The 15,417-nt window shown below is 36.1% G+C and overlaps 1 protein-coding gene across 2 annotated transcripts in view; it reads left to right on the top strand.

Moving 5' to 3' along the window:
• The window catches only part of LOC121419916, a 28,415-nt gene extending 14,501 nt beyond the window's left edge, over nt 1-13,914 (top strand). Inside the window, exons 6-15 of one of the 2 annotated variants that reach the window (XM_041614406.1) lie at nt 2,754-2,870; nt 3,376-3,557; nt 4,125-4,221; nt 4,793-4,982; nt 6,418-6,543; nt 7,526-7,755; nt 8,685-9,395; nt 10,126-10,198; nt 11,434-11,499; nt 12,419-13,914. In XM_041614406.1, coding sequence (XP_041470340.1) covers nt 2,754-2,870; nt 3,376-3,557; nt 4,125-4,221; nt 4,793-4,982; nt 6,418-6,543; nt 7,526-7,755; nt 8,685-9,395; nt 10,126-10,198; nt 11,434-11,499; nt 12,419-12,678 — 2,052 coding nt within the window. In that variant the 3' untranslated portion in view covers nt 12,679-13,914. Of the gene's footprint in view, nt 1-2,753; nt 2,871-3,375; nt 3,558-4,124; nt 4,222-4,792; nt 4,987-6,417; nt 6,544-7,525; nt 7,756-8,684; nt 9,396-10,125; nt 10,199-11,433; nt 11,500-12,418 lie in introns of both variants that reach the window. The other variant, XM_041614407.1, reaches the window with a different exon arrangement.
• Nucleotides 13,915-15,417: the final 1,503 nt, after the last annotated feature.

Genomic DNA, 15,417 nt, shown 5'->3' with positions numbered 1-15,417 from the left:
CCTTATATAAATGCTCAACTTTAAGAAAAGTGAGTTGATGGTTTCACACTGTGGACCCCTCACCAGTGTGGATCTTCACAGTGTGTTCACATATAGTGGATTACATGAGGATGTTGTTGACATGATTAAAATGCTCTTAATTTGTAGTGCAATTAAGATTCTTCACTGTGGACACTGGACACCTCGGTGGAGTGCGCACAATGTGGTCAACATAGTGGACTATATGAATATTTTATACACTCTATTCAAATGCTCAGATACAAAAGTGAGTTGATGATTTCACACTGAGGACACCACTAGTGTATGCACATTGTGAACTATGACATTGTTATTCATGCTATTCAAATGCTCCATACGAGAGTGATAATGACTTCACACCTTGTTCCATACTGTGAACACATTATACAACACACAATCTGTTTCTATCACAGTTCAAAACTGTTTTACTTGCTTGTGATTGGGGTGCGAGGTTAGTTTTACAGCTTTATCTTCTGTTTTTGTCTCACCTGCGAAGCAAAGTGAGACTATAGGCGCCGCTTTTCCGACGGCGACGGCGGCGGCGGCGGCGGCGGTGGCGGCGGCGGCGGCGGCGTCAACATCAAATCTTAACCTGAGGTTAAGTTTTTGAAATGACATCATAACTTAGAAAGTATATGGACCTAGTTAATAAAACTTGGCCATAAGGTTAATCAAGTATTACTGAACATCCTATTAGAGTTTCATGTCACATGACCAAGGTCAAAGGTCATTTAGGGTCAATGAACTTAGACCATGTTGGAGGAATCAACATCGAAATCTTAACCTGAGGTTAAGTTTTTGAAATGTCATCATAACTTAGAAAATATATGGACCTAGTTCATGAAACTTGGACATAAGGTTAATCAAGTATCAATGAACATCCTGCATGAGTTTCACGTCACATGACCAAGGTCAAAGGTCATTTAGGGTCAATGAACTTTGGACGAATTGGGGATATCTGTTGAATTCCCATCATAACTTTGAAAGTTTATGGATCTGATTCATGAAACTTGGACATAATAGTAATCAAGCATCACTGAACATTTTGTGCAAGTTTCAGGTCACATGATCAAGGTCAAAGGTCATTTAGGGTCAATGAACTTTGGCCGAATTGGGGATATCTGTTGAATTCCCATCATAACTTTGAAAGTTTATGGATCTGATTCATGAAACTTAGACATAATAGTAATCAAGCATCACTGAACATTTTGTGCAAGTTTCAGGTCTCATGATTAAGGTCAAAGGTCATTTAGGGTCAATGAACTTTGGCCGAATCGGGGTATCTGTTGAATTACCATCATAACTTTGAAAGTTTATTGGTCTAGTTCGTTAAACTTGGACATTAGAGTAACCAAGTATCACTGAACATCCTGTGCGTGTTTCAGGTCACATGTCCAAGGTCAAAGGTCAATGAACTTTAGCCGAATTGGGTGTATCTGTTGAATTACCATCATAACTTTGAAAGTTTATGGATCTGATTCATGAAACTTGTACATAAGAGTAATCAAGTATCACTGAACATCCTGTTCCAGTTTCAGGTCACATGATCAAGGTCAAAGGTCATGTAAGGTCAATGAACTTTGGCCATGTTGGGGTTTTTTTGTTGAATAACCATCATATCTCTGTAAGTTTATTGGTCTAGTTCATAAAAAGAGGACATAAGAGTAACCATGTATCACTGAACATCTTGTGCGAGTTAGAGTAGTATGCAAAGTCAGCACTGCTGCTATATTGAACCGCGTGATGCAGGTGAGACGGCCAGAGGCATTCCACTTGTTGTAGTAATTTTTCTATCTGCAAATGTGTAGGAGCTTTTGCTATTTACTTCAGGTCTGTTTATTTGTGTTCATTCATACATAAACTGTAAATGTATTTAACCTTGAACTCGTTATTGCATGGCAATAATTTAGCATGCATGTCATATAAGCCATATTGTGATATCATACAGGCTTGTTTGCATATTGTGATAATCATTACCTGTTCCTACAATTAATATTTTCCTGTCCCTGTTGCTATCACAACCCTCCCCTCTTGCCCCTGTCCCTACCCGTGCCCTTACACCCCCTCTTGCTTCGAACCCCCTCATTCTAGGATTTCATAGTTTTAGCAATATATAATTTATTTCAAGTTTTTCATTGTAAGCGCTTTGTATGGGCCTTTTGGGGAAAAACATGGTATACATGATACATGTAAGTACTATTATTCTATCCAGTCTCGTCCCTTTTCCTGTCCCTGCACTGGTTTCTTGGTCCCTTCCTTCTCGCCCCTCTTTCTATACCCCAGCCCTCACTCCTTGCCCCTCTCCCTATCCCCCTACATATATATATATACTCCCCCTCGTACTCTCCTGTTGATATTTTCTTGTCACTCTCTCCACCCTGATTGAAACTTTGACAACAAGTGTGTCTCCACGCAAAGACTAGCACATACAAAACTTGCTGTTCAATACGCAGAGCAGTATGAGTAGGCTGCAATTCAGACCCTTTACTTGAGTGAAGGGTTTGCCCAGCAGACTAGTCTTCATCTCTGTCCCTGTCCCTACCCTCCATTTTCTCCCTGCCCTGTACTACTACCCCTCTTCCTCCTTGTATTTCTCCCATACCCTAGTATTAATATTTTTTGTCCTTCTCCCTGTCCCCCTTCCTCCCCTTCCCCATACCCCTCCTGCCCCCCTTCCTTTATCCTAGTACTCCTCACACTCTCCTTTCATTCTGTTTCCTTTTGTTCTTTTGTAGATTTTCTATCAGCATGGTGGGAAAGCCATGGTTCTATTCGGAACTGGGGGAGAGACAGTGGGAGGCTCCCTGTGGGCTATACCTCTCGATGACATCATTATTTGTAACATGACACAGGTATGTTGATATGATTTCTGTGTTTATCTTGAAGGGCAATACTTTTTAGTAACTATATTAAAAATTAAAAGCAATCCTCTTCTGATGTGCATTGAATAGGCTCACAACTTTGTATTATTGACTACTGAAGAATTGCGATGTAATTTTCTTACCCCTGCCTACATGTGGTAACTTGAACAGTATGTCAGACAACAAATATTGAAAATAAAAATACATTCTTGACTGCATTATTCATGAATTTTATTAATGCAGACTAATGGCAAAAATTGCCTGTAAATGGGTTAAAAAAACCCAGTGGTTTTAGCAGTTTCTTATTGAGGAATTAATGGTAGAAAAGAGTAAAATTTGTTCAGACTGCTGCTAGGAGATTTTAAGAAATTTTCTTGACGGTCATTTACTGTTATAACATTGGTTCCTAGAGCCAAGTGGTCATTGCACAAATTGTATTTGAATTACAGTATTAAGTAGTGATTGGTTAATATTGTGCTTTCTCATCCCACCTCAGGTAAAGGTCATCTATACTGACCCCTTCAAGGGTGTGATGACGCCCCCTGTCCTTGTTGACCTCACTGGCGATAGGGTCAAAGACATTGTAATGTCCATGTTCAACTCAACCGTTATAGCCTTCAATGGTCAGACGTATCAACAGCTTTGGAATTACACCATGCCTTCTTCAGAATCATACAGGTAAGAGCTTAGAATTGTTGAATAGCTCGTGAAATAGGTGGAGGACCCAATGTAAGCATTTTCAACAATTCATTTTTATGTATAAGTAATTATTATACCACATACAGATATCTGTTTGTTTAGTGCTGCATACAGTTATATTGGTTAAGCACATTTACTTTGGTCAGGTTCATGAGCATGGAATAAAATCCTTCCTTTACTTCACTTGTGTGGCACGTTGCACACCATACAAGGTCTTGTAATGGTATTTGATTTTGGGACCTTGTGATCATTGATCAAAGGATCTAGAGACTTATTGAAGGATCTCCTCCACATGACACTAGTTTTATTGCTGAAAAAAACCCTTATATAAGCTACTATAAACAACTGCCCTGAAACACTAGAGATACAAGAGATCTCCCAAATCAAGTAAACATCTTCAGTAAATTAAATGTTACCTACATGTGGAAACCTATGAAAGATTTGCATGTAAATAACGAGATTAATTGTATTTCTTATAAGCCACAAATAGATAAGGCTACATATTGTACAAATACGCCATTAACTCTTCATATTTAATTCTTTCAGTACACCAGCTGCTGGTTTTTACAATGATGATGATGTGCCTGACTTTATGGTTGTCTATAACTATGGACCTGGCTACCCTCTTTACTACTATGTACAGGTAAAGAAATGATACTTGATTTCCTGTTTAAAATCAGTAAAATTAAATTATGTAAATTAATACAATACTTTAATGAGCTAATTAAAGACAATAATTTTGCCCACCCCCCAAAAAAATAAAGATCTTCAGATGACTTGAAATTTGTATGGTGTCAAATAAATTTGAAATCATGTGCACAAAATCTATGAGTGGAGAAAATGAAGGCATGTTAATCAATGGTTGAAAAGATTGGGTTCTGATTTTGTGTGTGGCCTTAGTGGTCATTTGGCTGACTTTATGTACCACAAAATTTTATGCAGATGTGTTCAGTTCATATTCATTTGTTTAAAATATTCAGTCATTTGTCTAGAGATGCAGTAGTATTGTTCCATGCTGGGACAACTGATATTTTCATATATATCTAAAAAATATATTTAAAACTAATTTGTGAATGATTCAATTACTTTCAATACAGACATTAATGTAAATAAAGATATTAAGCTCAAGATATAACACTAATTCATTTATCATTCTTTGTAAAACTTTGTACTACTTATTCTTGAACTTCATCCTCCTCTACCTCCCCCAAAAGATTAACATTCTGGATGGAAGGAATGGACAACCTCTTCTCCAGAAGAATATCATCAGCTCAGGTTCAGCAACCACCTCCCCACTGACCGTGAGTACAGAAGGGTACGGCAATGATGCATTCTTTTACTGGAGACTAGCTTGTGAAGGGCATGAGCAAGAGACAGAAGCTTTTAGTTTTACCGGAGAAGAAGGTAATGCCTAATTGTTTGAATTATTTCTAATAATAATAATAATGCTGATGATAATAGTCAGTTTTTATGTAGCACATAACAAATATGTCTCTATATGCTTCAGGAAATAAAGGAGAGGAAAAGATGTGCTGGTGGGTTCACTTTGTTGGGGTTAGGTACAATTCAAACAAGTAGGTTAAAGGGCTGTTTTGAATTTGTGAACTGAATCAGTTGTTTTCAGGGAATTTGGGAGTTTCATAAAACAGGCCTGCATGAGCAAATAAATGTTCACCATATATTTTTGTTGATATTGGAGGAATAATTAATAAATTCTTACTTTGTGAATGTTGATGATATGTTGGCTTATAGACAGTGAGTATATTTAAGTATGAAAAAAGCAATTGTCGGAGAAAATCACTGACAAATTTTCATGAAATGAAATTAAGTCGGTGAAAGCAAAATTGTTGGTCCTTGGCATGAAAACATAGAATAGAAACATTGATATTTTAGTAACAAAATCTTAAAATGGATTCAAAGCTAGACTTCTGTTCTCTTTTAAGTCTTCAATTGTTTATTCATTTTTGTGTCATGAGTTAGTATTTGTTTTGTTAAGCCAATCTATATGCTGGATGGAGAAGCCACTAATTTGTACCTCTCCTAGATGCTACTTTAAAGATGATGTAATAATTGCTTTAATTTGGAGCGTTGTTGCTCAGTGGATTAGTCTTCGGACTTTGGAACAAAGGGTCGTGGGTTCGAATCCCAGCCATGGCGTAATTTCCTTCAGCAAGAAACCGATCCTCAATGTGCTGCACTCAACCCAGGTGAGGTAAATGGGTACCGGTAGGAAGTAATTCCTTAAAAAGCTGTGTGCGCTATGAACGCCTAGTTTAGCCGGGTAATACAGGAGTGCCTTGAGCACCTAACAAGGTGGATATGTGCGCAATATAAATACCCTATATCATTATTATTATTTAATTTTCATTCTATATTTTTGACATTATTCTGTCTTGACATTGCAGTGGGAAAGGTGTTCATGCAATGTGTCAGAAGGTCACATTTTAAAAACATCATTGCTCGACACAATGACATATTGATCTAATAAATGAATCTCAATTAAACATGGAATCATGAATCCATTTGTGAGTAACAATCTGATAAGATTAATTAAGCTTATGATAATTTTATACATTCAATGTGTAATATGTTTCAGATCTGGCAGTGTCAGAGGCATCAATTGTCCATCTTTGTTCTAAATTAGCACTTCGTAGAGTAAGGGAATTGGTTTTATCACTCTATATTATATTTATATTTGTTGCAAAACTATGTATTTGTCATGAAAATAACTTTTCTCTTATTTTTGAAAATAATTTTGTAATTTCCTTATTTTTCAACAAACCAATCTTTTTTTGTACTATTTTTTCCTTTCCTTAAATTTACCAATCACTGGTTGTAGGTGCAAGCAAGGGCTCTCTAAGTCGAACCAATTTTTGTCGAGAGAGGTTCAATTCAGGCTCCGTGACCACAGGCAGCCTTCTCAATCAGCATATGGATGTACCTGGACAGGTTGTTTACACATCAGGTAATCCAATGCTTTTGAAATTGTATTCCATCTGCTAAGAATATTATAATATGGCATATTATCACTTCATTACATATGGATGAAAAAAATGAAGATCCATATTTTATTGTACGGAATGGAGTATTTGCTTTGTCGAATTGATCATGGGCCAGTGCAGCGCCAGATTGACAAGGCTCCTTCCCTTTAATTGTTGAATGCCAAACAGGGTAGCAGCACCTACCATCTTTTAACGGCCTTTGGTATGACACGGCCGGGGATTGGAACTCCGGACATCCCGGTTGTGAGACGGACGCTAACACACTGGTTACACACGCATTGTTTGCTGCAATGTCTCAATATTGCATCACTCGAGAAGAGATGTGTGTGACCTCTGCAGTTCTTTTTTCATTCCATAAATAAATCTACTATTGGGGTTGCAAAAGGCTGGAATCTTTCCGGAAATTTTGGGAAATTTCCATGGAAAGTTTCTGGAATTTTCAGCTGCCAGGAATTTTTAGAATTTTCACAAAAAGTGATAAAGTCTGTTTTTAAATGCAAAATATGAAACTTTCCAACATATCTTCAAAATTCCAGAAAGTTGCCGAAAATTTACAAAATTCCCAATAAATTCCTGTCTATTCCCATGGAAAGTTTTCACTACATTCCCATGAAATTTTCAACACTATCTACCATAATGCTGTGTGGTGCAAAATCTAATGTTTGCAAGTGAGTGAGGTGTAAGTAGAGAGTGCACAAAGTTCAGCTTTGAACTTAATCAGACTTAGGTTTTGTTATAAATATATTGTATAGGACTCTTTATAATTCTGTAATATTGTGCTATTTAATCAAATAATCACCCTTTGATATTAGTAATGATATAGTAATATGTCATTTAGTATTTTTAAAATAACTACTCTTTTGTGAAGCAGAGCAAAATCTACTCAACTGGCAATCTTTTACAAATTTGCAATGCTGTAACATTTACTCTTATTCCTTGTTACAGCTGATCGCTTTGAAGATGAGCATAGGTATACAGTAAATGCTACCCGTATGGCCATGGATTACCTGAAGAAATACCCTGAAGTGATACCCATCATACTTGATGCCCAGAAACAGGGAGATAAAGAGGAAGAGAACAAGTCCCATGAAGATAATTATCAGAAAGGAGGCAGTGCCAAGGAAGAAAATAAGCAGTCAGCTACTGATTCAGCATTATCAAATATTCACAATCAGGTAAGTTGATGTAATAATGATATAGGATTTGTGTAGCGCACATATCCACCTTGCTAGGTGTTCCTATATCACCCCCGCTAAGCTCGTCTACCAATTCTGGTGCGCACAGTTTTTTGAAGAATCACTTCCTGCCAGTACCCATTTACCTCACCTGGGTCGAGTGCAGCACATTGTGGATACATTTCTTGCTGAAGGAAGACACGCCATGGCTAGGATTTGAACCCACGACCCCTTGTATGAAAGGCGAGAGTGAGAACCACTAGACCACGATGTTCCCACAAGTAAAACTAATATAGAATAAACCAGAAGTGGGTGAAGCTGTTAGTCATATTAAGTTCATGAGAATGATAATAATTATAAAGACAATATTAATTATGATAATTTATATTAATAATAGTGATAAGAATGCTAATAATAATGATAATAATAATGGTAATGATTATGATAAAAATAATGATAATTACAAAAATATTGATAAAAATAATGCTAGCAATAATAATACAAATAACCTAAGACCAAATATACAAGTACATTAGAATCTTGAATCTATTTAACTCTTGGCAGAAATGACTTTTAATTTGAACTAGCCTTACCAAAAATAATATCCATGTTTTGTGAGCAATCCTGAGCAAATTTCACAATATGACACAAAACCTGATTAAAAAAGAATACATTTCTTTAAGAATAATGGAATAAATGTTATATAAATTCAGAATAAACAAGTTTTTACCGGCCAATGACCACTGAGCTTCTCTTGATTTGCTTCTCGAGGCTCGCCTCAGCATGGACAAATATGTGACCTTTACTTTGTCATTTGCCTCAGAGGACTTAAAGAGTTTTGCCTCGGTCTTGGCCTCTCAGCCTCGTGGACAGCACTGGCTTGCTTAATGCTTCAGTTTTCATCTTTCTTACTCTTCCCTTTTGTACAGGATTCCGAGCCAACAACAATCCCACCTCAATCTAGGACACATTCATTAGACTTCCAGAATGAATATGACAAACTCTTGGCAAGACTGTCTGCATTATCAGACAATCTCAAAGACCAAGACGATTCTCCTAACAAAGCAACCAACCTGGAAGTCAACATTGACAAAATTGATAAGATCCCAACAGAAAGCTTTCAGGCAAAAAAAGAAACTGAAGCTGATGACGCGACTTTGACCACTACCTCACCTTCTTATGATGATGCGCTACTATCTGGAGATATTGCAGGAGGACTTAAAGACCTTGGACTTCCAGAATCCTGGTTTGATTCTCCGAAGGAGAAGAAATCAGGACAAGTAAGTGGTGATGAAACTCCCCAAGATGACTTACAAAACCTCTCAGAGGAAGAGCTTGAGGGAATCCTCAAGGACCTTCTTGAACTAGACGAGGAAGCGAAGAATGATGGAAAGACAAAGAGGTTTGTATCGAAACGCAATGCCAAGATGTTTGCCTCCAGGTCGGACACGCCAAGGGATAAGCAACACCAAAGATCTAGACGTCACGCAGGACTCCATGATGCTGGAGGTATCCAGAGGCTCATCTCTACTGGTACCCTGGCTCCACCTCTTAGTCCGGTCCTGGATGACCTACCCAGCGATCCAAACAGCATTGATGTCATCTTTGCAACTTACTGGTTCTATCCCAAACCAAATAGGGTGAGATGCTTACCTTCATCTCTTTAGCATTTTGTAAACCATAATAATTTCTTTATGAAAAGTATTAAACAGATTAAGAAGAGGAAATAGATGTAAAAAAATACATGAAGTTGTACAGTTTGCCAGAAACACAGTAGGTAAATAGTGTAGTCTACCTTACACTACTAAAGTTGCCTTTTATGTAAATTAAATGTAAATTCATGTAAATTGATTATATTGTAAGTCAATCAGTTTTTGTCTAGTTATTTATACATCCTTGATTACAACTTTAAATAGTGACAGTTGTATAAAATTTTATTGCGACAGACAGCAAGAAATCACTATTGGTATAAGTGAAGGGCAAAATATCACTTCAGAGGCAAGCTGAATGTCGCTATCTTCCTGAAGCAAACCGGAGGAAAGGTAGCGAGTAAATCTGGCTTTTTACAATGTTTACACAAAATTGTTTTAACTTTACATGTGTAAGTAAAACAACGGTATTCAAAATTTGCAAATTCAATATTGAAAAGAGTTGGTATATTCAGGAATATGAATTTCATCAGAATATATTAAAAGATGATGGTTGCCTCATTACCAGTCATTAAAACTTTGAAATGAATTATAAACCAGCACTGTGAATTATTCAAGAAGTGCTTCCAGTGATATTGCTTTTTACAAAAGAATGTGTTATGTATATTGTTGTGACAGCATCCTATGAAAATGTCTTCTTGATGCTTTTGGTTTGTTTCAGATCATCACAGCAAGAGAGCAGAAATGCCTTGATGATTGGACCAATAATGAGCAACAGAGAATGGATCCCAGTAGTGAGTAGTCATTCATTTTAACCTTTAATCAAATAATTTCTACTCGTGCAGCGTTTATTGTCTCGCATGCCTGAATGCCTTGTGTGTTTCACGAACTTGGCCACGTTCAAACGTCATTTAAAGGTTTTAATGAACTCTGGCCGTGTTTGGAATATAATTATGTTGAATTGGCATCATTGTGATTTAGTAAGTTTATGGATGTAGCTCATGAAACATCGACATAAGGGTAATCCAAATATGAATGATTGTTTTGCACATGTCTTAGGTCACACGATCAAGGTCAAAGGTCATTTTGGGTCAATGGACTTCATGTTTTATCATCACATTAGTGTTTTCTTCTGTGAACAGTTAAAATAACACAGTTCTTGTATAATGCATATCACATTATATTCATTAGCTGTTTTCAAAGTAAGCACTGCTGCTATATCGAATTGCGTAATGCAGGAGAGACTGCCAGGGGCGTTCCACTTGTTTATCTAAGCATGTAAATTGTGTGTTAATGTTGTCTAATGGCTCGCCAATACACACATTAATATCCTCCCCTTCCCTCGTATGTTTTAGTCTGTTGGGAAATTCTGTCCGTGAATTAGAATACTTATTTAGTAATTATGGTAATGGTGATGATGATAATATTGATACTTCTAATAATGGTGATAATAATAATTACAATAATAAAGGATTAATGATACAGTAATAATGAAATGTTCACGTATATAGCACTCCTACAAAATAAAATTGTTTGAATGCACTTCAGTTCAATTCTATTTTAGTTTATAGCCTTGGTCTTGTCTAATTTTTTTCAGATACGTTATCTTCAAAATAATTCATTCAACGTTGTCACATCATCACATATCAGCTCAATATACAGTTTATTAGATATTGGTTCATTTAATATTTCTTCCCAGATTTATCCAGTTAATGATTTGCTATTGCAGGTCACTTTAGTTTGCCTTAAACAAGTCATATTATTTCAATCCGCTTTGTATCAGGTCAGTCTGATGATTTTTTTTATAAAATATGAATCAATTCATTTTCATGTGGGTCACCTCAGTTGAAGTTCAACCTTGTGACTCGAAACCTCTGATAAAGCCTACCAATTTATTATGTGGTTGCAAAAACAAAACAAACTCACCTGCAACATTTTCAACTGTTTTTGTATCATGAGATTGTAGAATGCAAGTCAGTTTCCTTGATGTGATTTGTGACGGATATTGTGTGTTCCCCCCCTTTTTCAGATGAATACTATGGGCTTGACCATGATGCCTATGAACATCTGGGATCAGACAATTGTGGGAAGTTGGGTAAGTACATTGGCATACTAAAGCAAACTTGTGACCTGCCACCCTGAAGTTAAAGGACAAGTTCCCCCCAACAAAAACTTGATTTGAATAAAAAGAGAAAGATTCAACAAGCATAACACTGAAAATTTCATCAAAATCGGATGTAAAATAAGAAAGTTATGGCATTTTAAAGTTTCGCTTATTTTCAACAAAATAGTTGTATGAACGAGCCACTTACATCCAAATGAGAGAGTTGATGACATCACTCACTCACTATTTCTTTTGTATTTTATTATATAAAATATGAAATATTTTTATTTTCTCGTCATTGTCATGTGAAATGAAGTTTCATTCCTCCCTGAACACGTGGAATTCCATTATTTTTAACATTTTGTGCTTCAGGCAATGAGGTCCTAATCAACAAATTCGTAAAAATTGAAATATTGTATAATACAAAAAAAAACAAACTAAAGAAATAGTGAGTGAGTGACGTCAACAACTCTCTCATTTGGATGTAAGTGGCTCGTTCGTATAACTATTTTGAAAATAGGCGAAACTTTGAAATGTCATAACTTTCTTATTTTACATCCGATTTTGATGAAATTTTCAGCATTGTGCTTGTCTGATTTTTCTCTATTGATTTAAATAAACATTTTTCTGAGGTGGACTTGACCTTTAATAATAAGTCACCCTATTGAATTTTTAGGTTCGTACTGAGTTTGAAAAAAAAAACGCATCAATCATTATTGTTACAAAGGTGCTATTTTCACATCATGCAGGTTCTATCATATTTTTTATCTAGTTGAATACCAATACTCTATCTATCAACAATTGTGTATCACAAAGTGTATGAATTAAAAGCAATTTTGATGATTCTCCCTTCAATAGAGAATTTATTGATGATGTTCTTTAACCTCTATATATTTTTTTCTATTTTCAGCTGCCTCAGCTACAGCATCTCCTACAGAGTCACCTACCGACCCCCTCAACATCTATCCCTTCAACTTGGATGCGGGGGAGATGACGGTCTACAGACTACGGCTCTCCTGCGACTGCGGCCTCAAGGAGGCACAGAGGACCAACCCAGGAGCGCGCTGTGCCAAGATACTCCCCTACCACCAGCAGGAGTGGGGCGCATACATGGGCACGTATGGGAACAGTTACTTCCGGGAGAGAATCAAAGAGGATCCAAAGGCATGAGTTTTGTTCTAGAGTGGTGCTAAGTACCTAAAGTAAAGGGTGTACAGTACCAAAGTATTTTCACACCAGCATTGGAACTCCCTCCCTTCTTCACTTCGTGAAATTGACAGCATAGATCTCTTTAAACCATCTCTCAAAACTCGCTTATTTCGGCAGATGTGTAGTGATTTAACTTATTGGATGAGCTTGCGCCCATGAATGTTTTTAACAGATAAATGGCGCAATATAAATGCTGTGGATCATCATCACCATTATTGATGGGGTGGAAGTATGAAGATATAGAATATTATATCAATTTGTATCCACCTGTCAACGGCGTTTGGATGCACAGCTATTAACAGGTAAAGCTAATGCAGATATCTTCTGAATCAAAACCAAATTATGAAGATAAAATGGGACAAAAGAATAAGGCATGCTTATATTGTACAATGTTGTGATCTTTAAGATTGATATATGTAATTATGACTTGTATCGAGATTCGAAAATTTATAATGTAGACTGCATATACAAATGTATGGAAAACTTGAGTAGAAATCCAAAGATAACAGTTGCCTTATTGATACTCAATAGATGAGCCAAATCACAAAAGGAGACATGTGATATTGGTGTGATAAAAACTGCCGATTTTTGTAGCATAGAAAGAAGGATTCCAATATCTATTTTCATTTTTGATGATTTGATTTAAAACCCACCAAGCATACTCTAGTCAATTTTGAATAAATTCTGAATACTGTACAGGGATGTAAATAAAAGAAATAATTCAGATATATATGAATATATGTATATTTACAAAATCAGTGATGTCTTATGATTTTATTTTTTCATGGTATGTGGAAACATGTAATGTTGTGTAATACCTATACACAATAGTAAAGCAAGGGATATATTTGGCTGATTTATGCTGATATTATACCCAAGGTCAGAGTCCATTGTGAAAGAAAGTTCCTGTGTTGTAATAAATAGCAAATTGATTTATTTTTGTTTAAATGTCAACCCCAATCTTTGTAGAAATGATTTTTAGGAGGTAATATATGCATGAAGCAAGCACATTTAGATAAATCTTTATGACAAAAAAGCTTTTTTTCCACATTTAGCCCACTTTTCCCTTTATTTTAAGAGCTGGCATTCAAATTATTTCAGATTTTTTGTAAAGAATGTCTAAGTGGCTATTCACTTCATTGTGTAGTTTGGCAAAATTTCAGTACCAGGAACTAAATAGACTTTTGCAAAGACACATCTATAGGGGAAGGCGGGGTAAGTTGTGACAGTTTTTGCTTTTTGCATGATAGAATTGATATGATTAATAATCTTGTCGAAATAAGTACCTTGCCTTGAAATTTAATTCTTCTGAAATATTTTCCACCTATAAATAACTTTCTATCTCCACACTGAAAGTCATCGTGACCTTTGAAAAAAACAATGTCAAATGGCTCAACTTGCCCCATATATGGGGTAAATTTGAGCCACCTTCTGGGGTAAGTTGAGCCACAAAAACTATGTACAAAATGTATGAGGGGAGAACCAGCATGTCAATTTTTTGTTTAAAGTCTTTTCACTTGCTAATGCTGTATAAATACTAACATTAAAAGGGAAAGAGCAGTCATGTAAATTTGCTCCTTTCAGCCAGCATTTTAATCGATTTTTATGGTTTGTTTGTTTTTTAAGATACATTACCATAGGAATTACCATGGCTCAACTTGCCCCATGCTGTTTGGCTCAACTTACCCCAGTCCGAACTTAGTGCGATAATTTTGTATCCACACATTTATTATGCATCCATCATATAAAAGACTATGACAAGAATGACGATCCATTCTAGGACTAATAATGTTGTTATCATGTCTTTATTATATTTAAAAACGTGTGTGTTTATAAAGCACTTATCTATTTCACACTCTTTTTTACTTTTTTGGCTGAAATTCATATTATTCCCTCTAAAAAACAACTTTTTGTTTCAAAGTTGAAAACAATGTGGTGGGGTTAGGGGTTATAATATGGGTCATCAATACATGACAGCACCACAATGTCTGACTCATTCATTATTGGCCTGGGGCTGGTGGCTCAACTTGCCCCTATGCTCAACTTACCCCGCCTTCCCCTACCGTTTCATTCAATATGATTAATTTAGTTTAATGTTATTTCTATTTTAAATAATGAGAGTACTAACATAGCCAGAAAATTAAGTGGCTCAAATATTCCTTTTTGAATACAATTCACTGAGTTATTGAAATAAATTTCAGGATATCTACATTTACCAAGCAGTGATGGTAGTTGAAATTGTAAACATCTTTCCCAATTATTTTGTCTTGTGCATGCGATTTTGCTCAAGCGTTGTTGCAGTGAAATGTAGATAATCAAATATTGATATGTGATTTTTGTCTCACCTGCGAAGCAAGTGAGACTATAGGCGCCGCTTTTCCGACGGCGACGGCGACGGCGGCGGCGTCAACATCAAATCTTAACCTGAGGTTAAGTTTTTGAAATGACATCATAACTTAGAAAGTATATGGACCTAGTTAATAAAACTTGGCCATAAGGTTAATCAAGTATTACTGAACATCCTATTAGAGTTTCATGTCACATGACCAAGGTCAAAGGTCATTTAGGGTCAATGAACTTAGACCATGTTGGAGGAATCAACATCGCAATCTTAACCTGAGGTTAAGTTTTTGAAATGTCATCATAACTTAGAAAATATATGGACCTAGTTCATGAAACTTGGACATAAGGTTAATCAAG

The sequence above is a fragment of the Lytechinus variegatus genome, chromosome 8, assembly GCF_018143015.1.
Source record: "Lytechinus variegatus isolate NC3 chromosome 8, Lvar_3.0, whole genome shotgun sequence".
NCBI lineage: Eukaryota > Metazoa > Echinodermata > Echinoidea > Temnopleuroida > Toxopneustidae > Lytechinus > Lytechinus variegatus.
Note: the sequence above shows the minus strand (reverse complement) of the source record. Positions and strands in the feature narration are given on the sequence as shown.